Below are 15,962 nucleotides of genomic sequence, written 5' to 3' on the forward strand. Positions count from 1 at the left end.
CTGTATCAAATGCAGCCGATAAGTCTAGGAGGATGAGAAGGCAGCATTGATCCGAGTCGAGTGACTTGAGTAGGTTGTTTCTGCCTCTCTGGGTGGGAGGGGGCAGATTTGGGGTATCATCCAATCTGCCCACCTATGGTGCGGTCAGAAAACATGATAGAAACAGGGAATGGTGTTAAAAAAAAAAAAAAAGGAATAGGATGCGAGGATGGCCCATCCCAGCATTGGGCTGTACATGTGACCCCAGGAACCAGTCATGCTTCCCCAATGGGCTAAGTGGGGAGCTTTTCTTTCCTAGTCCTTATGCGAGTCAAGCTTTGGCCTCTCATGCTTTAGAAAATATTGCATAAAACGGGACCTCCCAAACGCCAAAACAATTTCCTTCATGAAGTTTACTTTTACTATCCCCAAACAGTAGAATACAGATAGCCCTCATAAAAAACACAGATATTACTGATGAATGTTAGATGCTCTTGCCACACAAAGTTTGAAGCAGCAGACTTATTATTTCCTGATTTTAGTATTACATTAAGGTACATGATGGAACGATGGGAGTTTTCGCTCTTACCATTAAGTAGCTCAGAGGGTTAATACAGCTACTGAAAAGAAAGGGTACTCTGCAGAGCATAGAACTGTATTGTATTTGCCTAGCTTAATGGATAACTGCATGTGACAGAGAGATCCTTGTGTTACCTTCTGCTCATACATCGCACTCCTAGTATAGCACAGAGACCTATGAGCTGTAATCCAAGAGATCTGATGCATGTAGAATGCATTATATAGGTTAGAATGTTATTTTTTTCTTTAGTCTTTCATTATACTAATGATGCTAAGGGTTAGTTTGGGTGGTATTAGTAAAACCAATCCCAGCCACTGTGGTACATTTTACATCCTGAGTTTGTGCTTTTCGAGATCAAACACTTAAATTATACTGCTTACTGGTAGGGATGACATGTGATCCCTACACAATGTAATCCCCATTGTTTTATGTAACATTTCCCATGTCGATGATTCGCACAGTTTTTGTATAATGTGGGTGTGTGAGTAAAGTGCTCTGAGACTCTTTACACTGGAATGAGTAGCACCATGCATGTAAGACCAGAGCTGTGGAGAGATGAGGGATCCTATTGGATGGTGGTAGCGAGGAAATCCGTGGAGAGGGAGGTTCCTAAAAGGCCTGTCGCACCTGGCACCATCCGTGCTAAAGCCGGCCCTGTAAATCGCAACCTACATTTGCGAATCGGGTGGTAAAATCATTATGGGACAGGGCCAGTCAACACTGCTACCATATAAAGTCAACATAGTATGAATGCGGCAATGATATTTTCACAGTTTGGGTCACATTGGTTAGGCCAATGTGCATAGCATTCAACAGGAAGGAACATCGAAATCCAGTACAACTAATGGCCAAATGGGAGGAAAATGAAACCACTACTAATGTTGCTTCTCAGATCTAACCCTTTGTTTATTACGTCTGCATACTACAACTGCCCCAGTGCAGCTACCCTGAGATGTTTTTTCAAATCGCTCAGATTAAAAGGGGAATTAAGGTCAAAGCAGCCCTGCAAAATGGGGAGTTAATTAAGGTGGGGGGCTGCCATTGGAGTTTAATCAAAAAAGGCAGAAAGATTCTAATTCATTATATCAAGATCAAAAAAGATTGCAAGAAACAGCCAAATGTCAAGAAATAACATTTCCAGTCGTAGTCAATCCTTTAACACCCTATTGCCTCCTTGGGGGGGGGGGGGGGGGTGTTATAATCTTAGTTTTAATCAATTTAACCAACTGGACTAACAGATATGAAAACAGTAATTAGGAAAAGGAACGGCTGGTACCAGGTGTTGACAATGCATCATTTGGCGAACTTATTCATTACCATTTAAGGGACGAGGCAAGCGTTTGTTGAGCAGAGAGCCTTAAGCATGGGCACGGCTTTCTGCTTACCTAAAATAACAGAAGATCAGAATCAGAGCCAGGATAGCGCTGCACACAGTGACGGAGATCAGCAGGGCCATGTTGTGAATGCTTTCGTCAACAAAATCTGTAATGAAAAAAAACAGAGGTCAGCAACTGTGCAAGGCAAATATCTTGGTGAGGCGGTGATCTATGCACTCCTTTATTGATACCATATAAAAATCAACTTTGAAATCTGCTTGTGTTTTTAAAAAGTATACGAAAAACGATTGCCATTGAAGTTTATCCGTATTGCCCCAGAACTTAAACACTCTGTGATCTATTAATAGACTGCATACAGAGTAGCAGCTTATTTCCTTTTCCTCTTTTGACCATGAAGGCCCAAAGGACACTTAGGGCCAGATGTACAATCGTTTTTTGCAGTTGCAAAAGTGAAATCAGCCTGTTTGCGACCGCAAAATTGATCTGCCCTATTTACAAACCCTATTTTGCGAATCTGTAACCTATTACCAACTCACAAAATAGGGTGTGTGACTCGCTATTAGGAAGGAGCGTGCCAAGGGCGTTCCTTCCTACTAGCGACTCGCACTTCAATGCAAGATTGTTTTGCTGCCCCAATTGCGGGTGCAAAACACTTACAGTTTACCACCCATTTCAAATGGGTGGTAAGCCACTCACAAACGGGAAGGGGTCACCAGGGGGCCCCTTCCCCTTTGTGACTGGAATTAAAAATATTTTTTTAAGAGCAGACAGTGGTCCCACGGACGACTGCCTACTCTTAAAAAAATGAAACTGTAAAGTTTTATAATAATTTTTAAAATGCATCCAGTTTTCCTTTTCCTGGGAGTGCTAGTCATTCCCATTAGAGTCTCAAATTACACCTGCCTCTGAATATTAATGAGGCAGGCAATTTACGACCCCAGTAGGAATTACAACCAGTGTCTGAGATGCAAAACGATGCAAATTGCGACTCGCAAATTGGAAGAGTTGTACATCTGGCCCATGAAGCTCTGCAGAGTGAATCTTTTAGAGGATATACCTTTTCTACATGGGAATTAATGCAATCAGAGTGGGCCACAGCATGTGCAGAGCCAACCTGGGGGGGCAGGGGGATGGACTTGAATGGGCGGTTTGAGAGAGTCCAAGGCAGGGCTCCTGTTTTACGTGGGATGAGAATATCAGAGGATCACTTGTTAACAAGTTAGTTGACATGAATCACTAAACAGCTTGTGTTCAGTTAGTACTCATGTTGGGGTACCACTAGTGAAGAAACAATTTGCCAACCTAGCCACTGTCTAATTTCAAAGGCAGTAAGGGAAAGCTATATACTGGCTTGTTTTATTCTACGGCTTTCTCTATATACGGAGGGCTTAAGCAAGGGTTTTCGTCATTTACGAGGAAATCTTTGGCAAGTGTCAACTCAAACAATTTGGCTTGGTAAGCACATGTAACAACAGTAGCGCAGCGCAAGTGTTTTGGGGAGAACGCCATCGCCTTGATATGTGCAAGGATATGCACAGTTCGAACCATCTACCAATGTCTTGTTTAAGAATGTTAATTATGTGGACAGTGGCCACTAGGCCCTTAAACAAATAAGATAGATATATATTTAACACTGTTGTTAATCTGACTAGGTCAGAGTTTGTCTGTCAAACTCTGGGGAGCAGCACATCCATAAAGGGCACAAATCTGTTAAAGTACAGATCCAACACAGCATTCATCAACGGATGCCAAGACAGTCTGCATAGTTGTGAAAGCACGTTGGACAAAAATCAAACCTGCATGGACTAAATTGAAAATTTGCTTTGATCTTTTTTGTGATCCAGTGTAGATGTCCGCCAATGCCACAAGAAAAGTACTTTATTTACATCTACCATTTTTGGTGTAGCGGTACTCACCATGCTCACCGAGCTGGTGGCTATTTCTCCTACGTTATAGTAGCCAGACATTCCGCTGAGGATGTGGTTTAATTTTTGCCCTTTTCTCCAAGACACGCTATATTGATCCATATGTTGGCCTGTATGCTCCCATCCATGCCAGTCAACTTATTGGCAAATGCCATCTGCCTGCTATGCCTTTACATTGTGTAGAATTGATGATTTTTCACTGGACAGAGAGCTTATCGAATAACCTTTTGTTGTTCTTATGAAACAGCAATGTTTTCCGAACCTTCCAGAATGTACACTCGGTCCTTTCTATGTGAACATTAATCAAATAAGATGTTACATCAATTTCAAATCTAGCACCGAGAGGCCATTTACCTGTATGTCATGCTCTGTCATAAACTAACATGATAAACAAGATAATCACCCCCAATTTCATTAGTACGGTGTAATGGAGATAAAGGCTGTATTTGCATTGAAGTTATTAAAATATTAACAAGAACATTTACGGTTTGGCAGCTTGACTATCAAAGTGGCGTTTTGGCAGAGCCAACACCTTCACAAGGGCTACAGCCGGCTGGCCAATTTGGGAGGTGTTCACCTCTGCAGGCTAGAGTTTGCCTTGGAGGTGCTTCCATATGGTTTTGCAACCGGATGATGAGACAATGGCTCTAACTAAACTCTGACAAAATGGAGGTAATGATCTTTAACGAGGATCTCAGGACAAGACTTTCTTGCAACAGAAGTTGGGAGTCTGATTCCACCCTATATGAAACAGAGGATGGTCTCAGATTTTTTAAAAGTCCGACTCGGTCTTTACTCTGTGCACATACCTCTGAATTGCTTCCTTCCTAGAGTCTAGCAAATTAAAGTACTGATTTGTCAACCTCAGGCACCACACTAATTGGCCACAGACTAGTATATATTCATTCCTTATACGTGGGCACCCGAAAATCCATTCTCTCTAGCGTTTGATCTGACCTGATGTTAAAGAGTTCCTACCCTCTTGTGTAGTAGAAGACTGTGGCCTACACGGGTATCAAGTGGTGGCCTTAGTGGCGAATCTACATTCATCTCACGATAATGGAGTAAAACTTATACAGAAAGGCTCATTAGGGGGAGCTCTCAGTTTTTCCTTAGCACAGGCATCTACTTTACTAGTCCAACCAATTACAACAAAGCCATAGATAGGACAAACACTAGTTTACATTTAGTGGGTTCCCCCAATCACATTGGATTACCTATTAAGGAGAGCGTTCTGTCCTACTGCCCATCCTGAGACAACCCCTAGGTGTGTTCCGCATTAAACCTGGTCCAGTGCCCAGAGATCTTCACATCAATCCATTTTGAGACTGTGTGGAAGAATATAATAAAATATACAGGAAGTGTCTCATGTACGCAACCAACCAGGAGCTAATTGACCACTTCTCACAAAATTGCTCACCTTTTGACCCTTGGCGACTTTTCTATCAAAAAAAACACGGAGGAACCAACATCCAGCCAAAATCAAAAGACTTCTCCTCCCTCCTCCCCCCTCCCCCCCGCCCTCCCGGCTACCCTAGGCCGGGCTGGAGTTGGTGCCTGCCTTCAAGTCAGTCACTACAAAGCTGTACACGGCGTTGACACATAGAATGAATGGGAACACTACGATTGGGAAACAAAGAGGAGTGAACATATTGGTGATTCATTTGGAGTGAAATACCAAAGGATTTGCGCTTATATTGCGACATCTCGATTCTTCAGAAACCCTGTGTGGGTCGGAATTAACACCGCATATACAAAGCTATACGTTCAGACACCATAGCCTTGAGGAAGTCGCGGTTTCACACCTGTATGCGACGAAACGCGTTGGCTGTTGCTGGAAAGAACTGATTAAAAGCGGGACAAAAGGAACCCCCTAAACAAAGAATTTGGTTTATGGTGTAATGTGTTATTGAATCACTGTATATATACTCATCACTAATAGGGAAACCGTTTTTACTTAAACGTGTGCTTGGGAGTAGAAATTGCAATTTTGAGAAATTTTCTCTAACCCTGTGGAGTTTGTGGTTCTTCATACCTTAAAGCACCGTGAACCTTAATCTCAATCAACCTTAATTTAATGCTAATCTTAATTTAGGCGCCTCAATTCCTATACGCATAACCACGTCGTTGTTACCTCTGTGTAAAGACAGATGTACCATCGTTCTTTCTCCTTTCAGATGCCTGCTTTTCACTCACTGCTCTGCATGACTGATGCTTATTGGGTCCAAGGAGGAGGTGTGAAAGTAGCAGCAGGGATCAAAGTTGCTGTTCTCAGATCTAGCCCATCCCCAAATAAACAGAGGTGCCCTGCAACATCTTTTAATTTATTAGTGGCTGGAGACCAATCATAAAGTGCATTGCAACGTGAGTAAAAAAACATATAGCATCATGTAAAAGCGGTTTCGAGTGCGATCTAAATGCAAAAAAATATTGTGAAAAATATTTATCTCGCTATAGATACCTTTCACATAGAGGTGGGCGAGCCTGTGCATGAGTCCAGCAATGAAAATGCTTTGCATTTCAATTGTGCAACAAAGCACAATAACGCTGCCCAAAATTAAAAAAAGATCAGTACTTTGAAATGCAGAAGTGTTTCACCTTAGTACATCATTACAAGATAGTTTTTATCATTAACATAGAAAACATTCATGCCCCTACACCCTTCCGGCAATGTTGTTAGTGAACAAAGGGGTTTATTTACGAGAGCCTTGCATCACCTTTGCACCAAAGAAAGTGGTACATGTGTGACACAGGGCTCTGATTTCTGTTTATAATGCCACACTAAGCCACCTTGCGTGGCTTTGAGTGGCCTCATTCTTCATTAGTAAGGTGACACAACGTAACTCACTGTGTTGCCTTACTCTGCACCCGGGAGGCTTTCCATGGGCTTTACAGTGGGTTCTCCCACCCAACACCCATGGATTTTGCCACTGCCCCAGAATTACAAAGTCATGTAGACCTAGGAAGGCGCCAAATCGTTATGCATCCCAAGGTGAGAAGTAACAAGGAGAAATATGTTAATCGCCTCGCTTTTTTCCACTTTCTATGTGTGCTGCATTTTGCAAAACACATAGAAAGAGGAAAACGCCTCTTAGAATTGTTTTTGTGCAGGAAAGTGTCCCTTCCTGCACAAAAACAATTCTGCATGCAACAGACGAACCCTTGCACCGTGGTGCAAGGGTGCCTGCGTTGGCCCTAGGAAGCAGAAAGCTGGTAAAAGCACCAAATCCGTATGCATTCCAAGGTGAGGCTTAACAAGGAGAACTATGTTCATTTCTCCTCATTTCTTTTTCCTCTTTCTATGTGTGCTGCCATATATCCTAGCTCTAGAGCACATAGACTATTGACTATCTATTGGTGACAACTCCCACCAAGTATTTTTTTATTTGAAATGCTGGAGCAGCCATTTAGAAAGAAACACGACCCATGTTTTGATAAGATTTGCTCTAATAACATACATTAAGGATAAAAACTGAGCAGACAGGTTTTTAGGTCTCGCCGACGCAGCGCGCATGCGCTGTATATGAGGACCTTTAGCCTTTGCTCTGCTCTTTTTGGAAGCACATACTCGTGCTTGTGGCAGCATCCACCTTGCGGAAGAGAGCAGGGGTGCGCCACAAGCTTGAGTATGTACTTCAAAAAAGAGCAGACTGCCCTCCCAAGAGCGCGCGTACTGGTCTTAAGCCCTTATATCCTCCTTTTCAGTCCTTCCCAATGTATTTTGCTCATTGCCCCTTCCTTTCTTACAGCTCCTCCTTTCTAGCCCCCGTCTTTGCGTTCTTATTTAACTTTATCCCGGATTTATTTTTCCTTGCTCCTTCACATTCTCATTTCTTTTGCTTCGGCAGCCATTGTTTCATTTATTTCTCTTTCCCAGTTATATTTTTGGCACTTGCCCCACCTTCCCAAATCCATGTTTCCTTGGTACTTTCTCCTCTGACTTAGTTTCCCTCTTTATTATTTCCGATTTCCCTCTCAGACGTCCCCCTACTTTTATTTATTTCCTAACCCTCGTTTCCCCCCCAACAATTCTCACATGGCTCACTTACTTTCCTCCCCGCCACTCCTGCCTTGTTCCTTCATCCATTCTCTTGGATTTCTTGTACATCCCTTTCATTCTCGGTTTCTCTCTCCTTCTGTTTTCTTGTGAGCTCATTCACATCCCACTCGGCCCTTTGCACTCAGTTTGCCCTTCTTTGCCTCCCTTCCTCCTTCAGATCTCGTAGATGTGACACTTACCATCTGGCACTAAAGGTAACAACCCTCCCCCTGTAATACGTCCCCCATTGAGTCCAAACTGGGCAGGGGGCGGGCCAGAGTGTAAGGGGGCCATGGAGTGCTGGAGCACGCATGGGGTGATGGACGAAGACTGCAACAGGAACCTACAGCTGGACAAAGCGCTGGAGACAGGTAAGGCGAGCACAGTACCGGGAACTTAACTGGAGACCAGGCTTCGCGCAGAATGGCACTGTATCACTTTAAATGATGAGATAACTCAGTGGGTTGAGTGCTGGCTGCGGATTTGTTTCTGTCCTTATAGGGGCGTCACAGGCGTTCATCCTTCCAAGGTTGACAAACTAACCTCTATGGAATTTCAGTACGAATATTACTATAGTTGCAGGACGCTCCTAGACTAAAAAGTTTTAGATAAAACACTTATAGCTGTTTGGAAGTGTGGGAATCTGCCCCTACTTTTCAGTTTGAGTGTTCTTTTCTTTGTGTTTGGCTGTGTGTGCTTGTGTCTAGTTCTTTAATTTCATCTTGTGGGTGGGGTCACAGCGCTGTTCCCTGATTATGCTTTGTAATGCGATTGTGTGCTATTGGTTGCACCAGTGGAGGTGACGGCTGTATCTGGGTTTTCTTTTTTTGTTGCCTTATGTGTTTTTTTTTTATTACAGGCAAAATATTTTTCTTTGTGGAGAAGAAACTCATTCCCTGTCATCCTTTTGGGGTGCACCATTCCCCTTCACACCATGGTAACAGGTTTAATCCTGCCTGTGTCAGCAGTAATTCCTTAACCATTTCCAGGGTGTTGACGGAATGGGGGAGTTTGTGAATGAGCACAAACTAATGGCTGTGTGATTAGGGCTTAAGAATGTTGTTACAGCTCCGAAACTTTATTGCCCCAACCATCATCAAACCACTATCCTGGCCTCCTGTAAATGTCCCAAATCACTAGGAAGACCCTCTGCTCTACCCACAAAAGCATCCCTGGTGGGGTCCCACAAAGACTCCACTAACAGTATATGTCACTGTCACTCGCCGCACCTCCTCGCCTGCGTGGGAAGTTAGAGTCTACAAACTGTATCACGTACCACCGTCCGGTAATGACAGCATACGTGTGCAGCTGCTGTAATGGATGGTTCTCATTTTTTAAGTGTGCTCGAATTCCCATCTTCAGTGTGCTGAAGTCCCATCTCTTCTTGCCTCGTGTTGCTTGGCTTGTCCATGTGCACAAGAATGACCATCCCTTATTCCTAAATTTTAGTTAGCAAGGAAAATATCTCCCACTCCATTTTTGCTATTAAGACAGACAAAATTGTGATGAGGTGGCCCCTCACAATGTACGCACAAATGCCACTGCATCTGGTGCAATAATGGCTCTTTAAAAAAAATAAAGCCCCATTATCTCCACACCATCCTCAAGGCATCTCTCACAGGACGCTGTATCTGTCATTTGTAAACTGAACAAGCATTGACATAGCCAATAGGTCTCGTCTCTGGGACCTTTTAAGTGTTTAACCATGCAACAGTTCATAATGTTGCACCAAGGATATTGTGCTGGATAACCAAACACTTATAAGGTCCCAAAGGTGAGACCTATTGGCTATGCCAATGCTTGTTTTACAATGATTCCACCCACATCACACATGGGTGTCAATCTGGGATTACCAAGGGTTAGAGAGGTTGACCTAGTTTTCCATTTGGTACTCATCGTACTGCACTCAGTACCCCTTGTCTCAGTGAAAGGATCAGAAAATAAACAAACAGAGCTTTAAAAGACTAATGTATTTTCTTTAAACTACATTCCACTCCCTAGTCACTGGCCAGCAAATAAGTAGCTGTTGTGGAGCTAAGCATGGGTCAAGGGATCAACCTCTGATGCCCCTTCAGCTACTGCTGCCATTTTAGTGAATAAATGCCATGTCAGGGCGGACATCCAAACCAGCAAAGTACCCCTGAATACAAATGGGAACAGATTATTAAATTGTAATAAATGTTTTTTTAAATAATTTGGAACACTATTTGAAGAATGAGAATATGTTTACTGATAATGTTTGCATATTTCTATTGAATTCTTGTGTGACGCAAAGGACGTATGAAATAAGAGTTCTTGGGATGGAAGCTTAGTAGCAGCATGATGAAGTAATCCCAGAACGAACTTTGGATGCATAAGACTATCTTCTAATAAGGATGATAAGGCAAAATCAGAACAAATGCAAAGCATTTTGGAATGATCATAGTGTGCGAAAATAACTGGGCTGCAGACAACTAATCTCCACTTTGTAGGCAGGAAATTAGGCACAATCGATAGGCCCTGCAAACCTAATGCCAACCTCGTTTGAGGTAACATATTGTCTCATCTGAGCAGGAAGCAATTACAGCAGGGGCAGAAAATACCATCACTTATTATTGTCCATTTTAAGCACTGTCCCTCCTGCCAACATAGCTTTGGCCCTATAAACTATTGCTGAAGACAAGACATCTCTAGCCATGCTGGCCTCAGTCCTTAAAGAAGTCATCTCTTTCTTCTACATTATCTCCTGCTGTCTCCTCAGCTAATTGTAACTTGTTAGACCTGTCTGACTTTTTGCGTAGTCCCTCCAATTTATTATTTATTTTGTCCCCTTTTTGCCCCTCATGCCTTTATTTATTTTTGTGTCCACTAGATTTTTATGGTGTTGGCCTGGGGGGATAGGTGCTCTTTTCCCCTCATAAACAGTCACCTCAGTTTAGGTGCCTTTCCTGTCAGGGATTTACTGAGTTTCACAAAATGGTGGCCACCAACTGTCCCCAACTGCCACATCCTAGACTGCCCCATAGGTTAACATTAGGCCTTCCAGAACTTTCTGGACCCTACTGGACCCTGTGTGGTTTGGCTATAAAAGGGCAAGGGTCAGGGAGCCATTTTGTGTAGTACAGGGAGTTGGAGGAGAGAGGCAGTGGTGTGAGGAGGACGACGCACTGGAAGCAGTTAGTTTGTCCGTGTGATAGACAACCACTTCAGGGAGACGTTCCCCCTCTGGCCCCTGACCAAACCCTCCCAACCGCCTTCTTCTTCTGTGAAATTGGCCCGGCTGTGGCGGAAGACCCCCCCCTTGAGCCCTTGGCCCCTCTTTCCCCCGTTGTCCTAGCTCCTGCTGGGGACCTTCTTCCTACATTCCCCTGGTAAACTTCACCTACCAGCGTTTTGGTGGAAGCGGATTGGAGCGAGGTGTGGCGCCCTGCGCCTCCAGGAAGCTGCAGTAGAGAGGCGAGTGACAGCGGAGCTTGTGCGGCATTGAGCACAGGAAGAAGTGAGCGTTCGACTCTGTGCAGTTCCAATAGTGCGGCAGGGTGAGGAGAGAGAGCGCAGGCCCAGAAGCGGTGTCAGGGCAGGCGAGCAAGCAAGTGAGGCGGCGCCAAGCGGGAACACTAATCACCCGCGCCTGCGCTGCCTCGCATCCTGACAGTGAGTAGTGCGTCTTGCCCGGGAGCCGGAAACCCCGATTTCCTCAGCCCAGACGCCGCCCCCTGCGAGCCCAGGCGTCTAGGGCGTGCTTCGTGAGCGGAGTAGCAGCGGAGGCGGGAGAGCTGAGGGGAACCGAGTCAGCGCCACCCTCCGCTCCATTATCAAGTAAGGTGGAGGTTTAAGGGAGGAGAACAGCTTGACTGAGGGGATCACACGAGAAGCGGAGGAGGAGTTCTCTTGAGCCCTTTATTGGAATCACCTGACAGAACCCTCCCTCATTACCCGCTATTTCCTGGGGATCTCCGTGTTGAGTCAGGAAGGGCCCGGGAGAGCCGGAGACAAGCCTACGTTTAACAAACTCAGAGGGAGGCATTTATGAAAAATCTCCACAGTACTGGGGGAGTGTCCTGCAATTGTGGAAAGTTATAAACTTGAATGCTGAAGTGTGAGATTCTTTTACAGAGGGGGAAGGGAAGAAGAAACGGTGACCTCATTTTATTTACCTATGTGCAAGTGATAATTGAGCGATAGAAACATTCCATTTGAAACTTGAAACTGTCATCTTGGGGTTACTGATCTCTTGCGAGGAGGGTGTTGCTCTGTCAAGGGGAGGTAACCTTCCAGGGTTCTAAGACCTGGACATTTCTAATGTGTTAAACTGAAGTGGAGGAAGTGTCAACGTTGTGGACGTTCTGGTGATATAATTAGAGAGCCTCCACTGGGGTGAGAAACCTAACACTGTAGAAGACCAACTTCTTTTGAACTGAATTCTACTGAGGTTATATGTCAACTGGAATCTTCTGACCAATTTGTACAGTATATTGAGATGTAAAATGACTGAAGAGTAGATAAAATATTTTTATAAAACAAGCTCTTATTTTTACACAAACATTGGTGTAGTGTCATTTTTGAGTGATATTGCATTAGATTACTGCTGGGTGGTTTGCAACCTTTACACATGTGCCTTTGTTGATATTGCCTTACCCTAGGCCAGGCTACCCTAGGTGACCTGACATATTTAGGTTCCAACAAGTTGGTGTCTAGCGGTGGGATCTTGACTGTGGTTGCAACTACTCTGTAGTAATTTAGTGTAATCCACTAGCCTACACCTGGAGTTTTCTCCTAGCGGCCCTCCTAATTTTTACTTTTGTTTTTCCAAATTTGTTCCTGGTAGTGGGGTGGAGGTAGCTTCAGGTTGCCCTTGCCACTCTATTCTTTTTGTGTGCTTAACCTTGTGTTGCCCTTTTGCAAAATGGAATTTGCACTGGAAAAACTGGACACATTCATTGGCCCAGCTAAAAGATTTCTGTCAACAATTGGAAGTGTTCTTTAAGCGTGGTGCCAAGAAGGGGGAACTCCAGACCAGTTTGAGGGCTTGGGTGGAAGCGCGCAATGAGGAGGGAACGGTGGAAGAGGAGGAATCGGACAGAGGTACTGTCATTGATAGGACTGCGGAATGTTCCCCGGGGGTGGGTGAGATGTCAATCAGCCCCAAGGCAACCTCACGGGAGGGCAGCAGTGTGTCATCGAGAGGGTTGTCAGAAACCGAGTTAGCTGACAGGAGAGAGGATAGACTGTTAAGGTGGGAAATAGCAAAAATGGAGTTGGAAGAAAAGAGGGAGGGGAGGAGGTTAGAACAGGAGAAGGAAGAGCGGAGAATGGCTCATGAATTCAAACTAAAAGAGTTAGAACTCCAGGCCCTGCAACGGGGACCCTTTCCAACTCCAAATGGTGGCAGCGAAACCAGAGAACCAACCCGGGAGTCCAGACCCTACCTGCCTAAGGATATAATTGCCAGCTATAGTCAGGGGGATGACATAGCCAAGTGGCTGGCAGCCTATGAGGTCTCCTTAAGAGCCCATGGGATCCAGGAGAAGCACTGGGGGGGTGGGTTGTACAAGTACATGCCTCCTACTGGTCGGGACACCTTGCTGGCCTTGGAATCAGAGGAGCAAACCAACTACCCCACCATGAAGTTAGCCTTGGTAAAGAAGTTTGGGCTTACCCCAGAAAGATATCGCCAGAAGTTCAGGGGGAGCCACAAGTTAAGCACCCAGAACTGGGTGGACTTCCTTGATTATGCAAGAAAGGCATTAGAGGGCTGGGTAAAGGGCAGTGAGGTGAAGGATTATGAGGGGTTGTATGATCTATTTTTGAAAGAGCACCTCCTCGAGAAATGCTTTCCCGAGCTGCGCCAACACCTGGTGGACAGCAAGCTGACCAATCCCCGGAAGCTTGCAGAGGAGGCGGACATCTGGGCAAGTACCCGGGTGTCCTCAAAGGGGACTGGAGGGGATTCCCAAAAGGCCGGACAGGGCGCCCCCCAGAAGAAGGAGGGGGGGGAGATAAAAAGCGAGAGTTCTCTAAAGGTCCCCAAAACAATTTCCAGGGAAAGGGAACAGGTTTCACCCCTAAGGCAAACCCGCCCAGAAACCCTAATCCTGGCCAAAGCCAGCAGCCAAGGGTTCTCCACTGCTTTGAGTGTGGTGGTATTGGACATTATAAGGGAGATGTCAGATGCCCAAAGAGACCACCCCCTCCCACCGGAGGAAAACCACCGGGAGTAGCTAGTGTAGCGCTCGGGGAGGAGTTGCCCTTAGATAAGGGGGGTGAGTGGGCGGGTGTCACCTTAGTGTCCCTGGGAGAACGGGAGATGGTTCCTAAGATCCAGGTGCCCCCAAATACTGTTAAGTATGGGCAATGGATCACCATCAATGGCCAGAGAGGGGAGGCTCTGAGAGATACAGGAGCCAGTATGACTATGGTGAGAAGTCAACTGGTGTCTCCAGAGCAGGTGGTTCCCAATGTACTCCACCCCGCCGCGATGGCTGACGGCAGAATGGGCCACTATCCCGTGGCTGAGGTTCCCTTTGAGTGGGAAGGGGTTGCAGGTTCACTTCGAGTTGCCGTAAGCCCTGCCGTGCCAGTTGATTGTCTGCTGGGGAATGATATGGAGCACAACGCTTGGAGAGAGGTGGAATACCGGACGCATTCTGCGATGCTGGGTACACCTGACTGGGCCTGTGTGAGCACAAGGTCTGCGACTACCCGGAGAGGGAGTTCGCCTGGGTTGGAGCCTGGAACAATGGCCCAACCCGCTGCCAAAAAGGGACAGACCCGAAGACAGGAAGAGCCTGCTTCGGCTTCCACACCCCATGTGACAGATCGGCCACCTGCGGTGGTGGACCAGGAGTCCGTGGAGGGGGAAGTAGTCTCGCTGGAGGACCTACCCATCCCTGCTGAGTGGCATGTGGAGGGAGGGCCTACCAGAGAGGAATTCTGTAAGGGGCAAAGGGAGTGCCCTACCCTTGAGGGACTGAGGCGACAGACTGAAGCCCAGGCAGCAGGTGATGTTACGGGACACTACCACATTTACTGGGAGAATGGACTCCTCTACAGTGTACCCTTACCTGGTTCATCAAGGGCCTTGGTAGTCCCGCAACAATACCGAGCCTTTCTGCTGGAATTGGCTCATGCCATACCCTTGGCAGGACACTTAGGTCAGGACAAGACCTTTGCTAGGCTTGTCCTCCACTTTTACTGGCCTCAGATGAAAGTGGCGTCCAACACCTACTGTCGGACATGTGTATCCTGCCAGGCCAGTGGGAAAACAGGGGTGAAGCTGAAAGCTCCCCCGGAACCACTTCCAGTCGTTAGCACCCCCTTTGAAAGGGTGGGCATCGACATTGTAGGGCCTTTAGATCCACCAACAACAGCTGGTCACAGGTTTATCCTGGTTCTGGTGGATCATGCCACACGGTACCCAGAGGCAATTCCTCTGAGGACAGTCACTGCACCTGTGGTGGCTAGGGCCCTAATGGGGATCTTTACCCGAGTGGGTTTCCCCAAAGAAGTTGTGTCTGACAGGGGGACCAACTTTATGTCAGCTTACATGCGGGCAATGTGGAAGGAGTGTGGAGTGACCTACCGGTTCACCACTCCTTATCACCCCCAGTCGAATGGACTGGTTGAGAGGTTCAACAAAACCTTGAAGGGCATAATCAGAAGTCTGCCCGAAAGCCTGCGGAGGAAATGGGACGTCCTCCTACCCTGTTTGCTAAACTCCTACAGGGAAGTGCCACAGAAGGGAGTGGGCTTTAGCCCCTTTGAACTTCTGTATGGGCACCCTGTACGCGGTCCTCTCAGCCTGGTGAAGGATGGTTGGGAAAAGTCTCCCAGGAACCCACCCCAGGATGTGGTGAGCTACATGCTGGCCTTCAGGAGCCAAATGGCGAAGTTGTGGAAGCAAGCTTCTGACAACTTGGAGGCCAGCCAGGCAGTCATGAAAGAGTGTATGACCACAATGCTCACCAGGTGGAATTGGAGCCTGGCCAGAAAGTGTGGGTGATGGAGCCTGGAGAGCTTAGTGCCCTTCAGGATCGCTGGACAGGCCCATTTGAAGTGTTGGAAAAGAAGGGTAAGGCCACATACCTGGTGGACCTTAAGACCCCTCGACAGCCCCTACGGGT

General features: G+C 46.2%; 1 protein-coding gene across 4 annotated transcripts in view; it reads right to left on the minus strand.

The window, feature by feature from the left end:
- The window catches only part of BMPR1B (bone morphogenetic protein receptor type 1B), a 573,406-nt gene that overhangs the window by 49,719 nt on the left and 507,725 nt on the right, over nt 1-15,962 (minus strand). For all 4 annotated transcript variants that reach the window (XM_078676220.1, XM_078676218.1, XM_078676221.1 and 1 more), the window contains exon 5: nt 1,945-2,041. In XM_078676220.1, the coding sequence (XP_078532346.1) occupies nt 1,945-2,041 (97 nt within the window). The remainder of the gene's footprint in view (nt 1-1,944; nt 2,042-15,962) is intronic.

The sequence above is a fragment of the Lissotriton helveticus genome, chromosome 2_1, assembly GCF_964261635.1.
Source record: "Lissotriton helveticus chromosome 2_1, aLisHel1.1, whole genome shotgun sequence".
NCBI classification, from domain to species: Eukaryota; Metazoa; Chordata; class Amphibia; order Caudata; family Salamandridae; genus Lissotriton; species Lissotriton helveticus.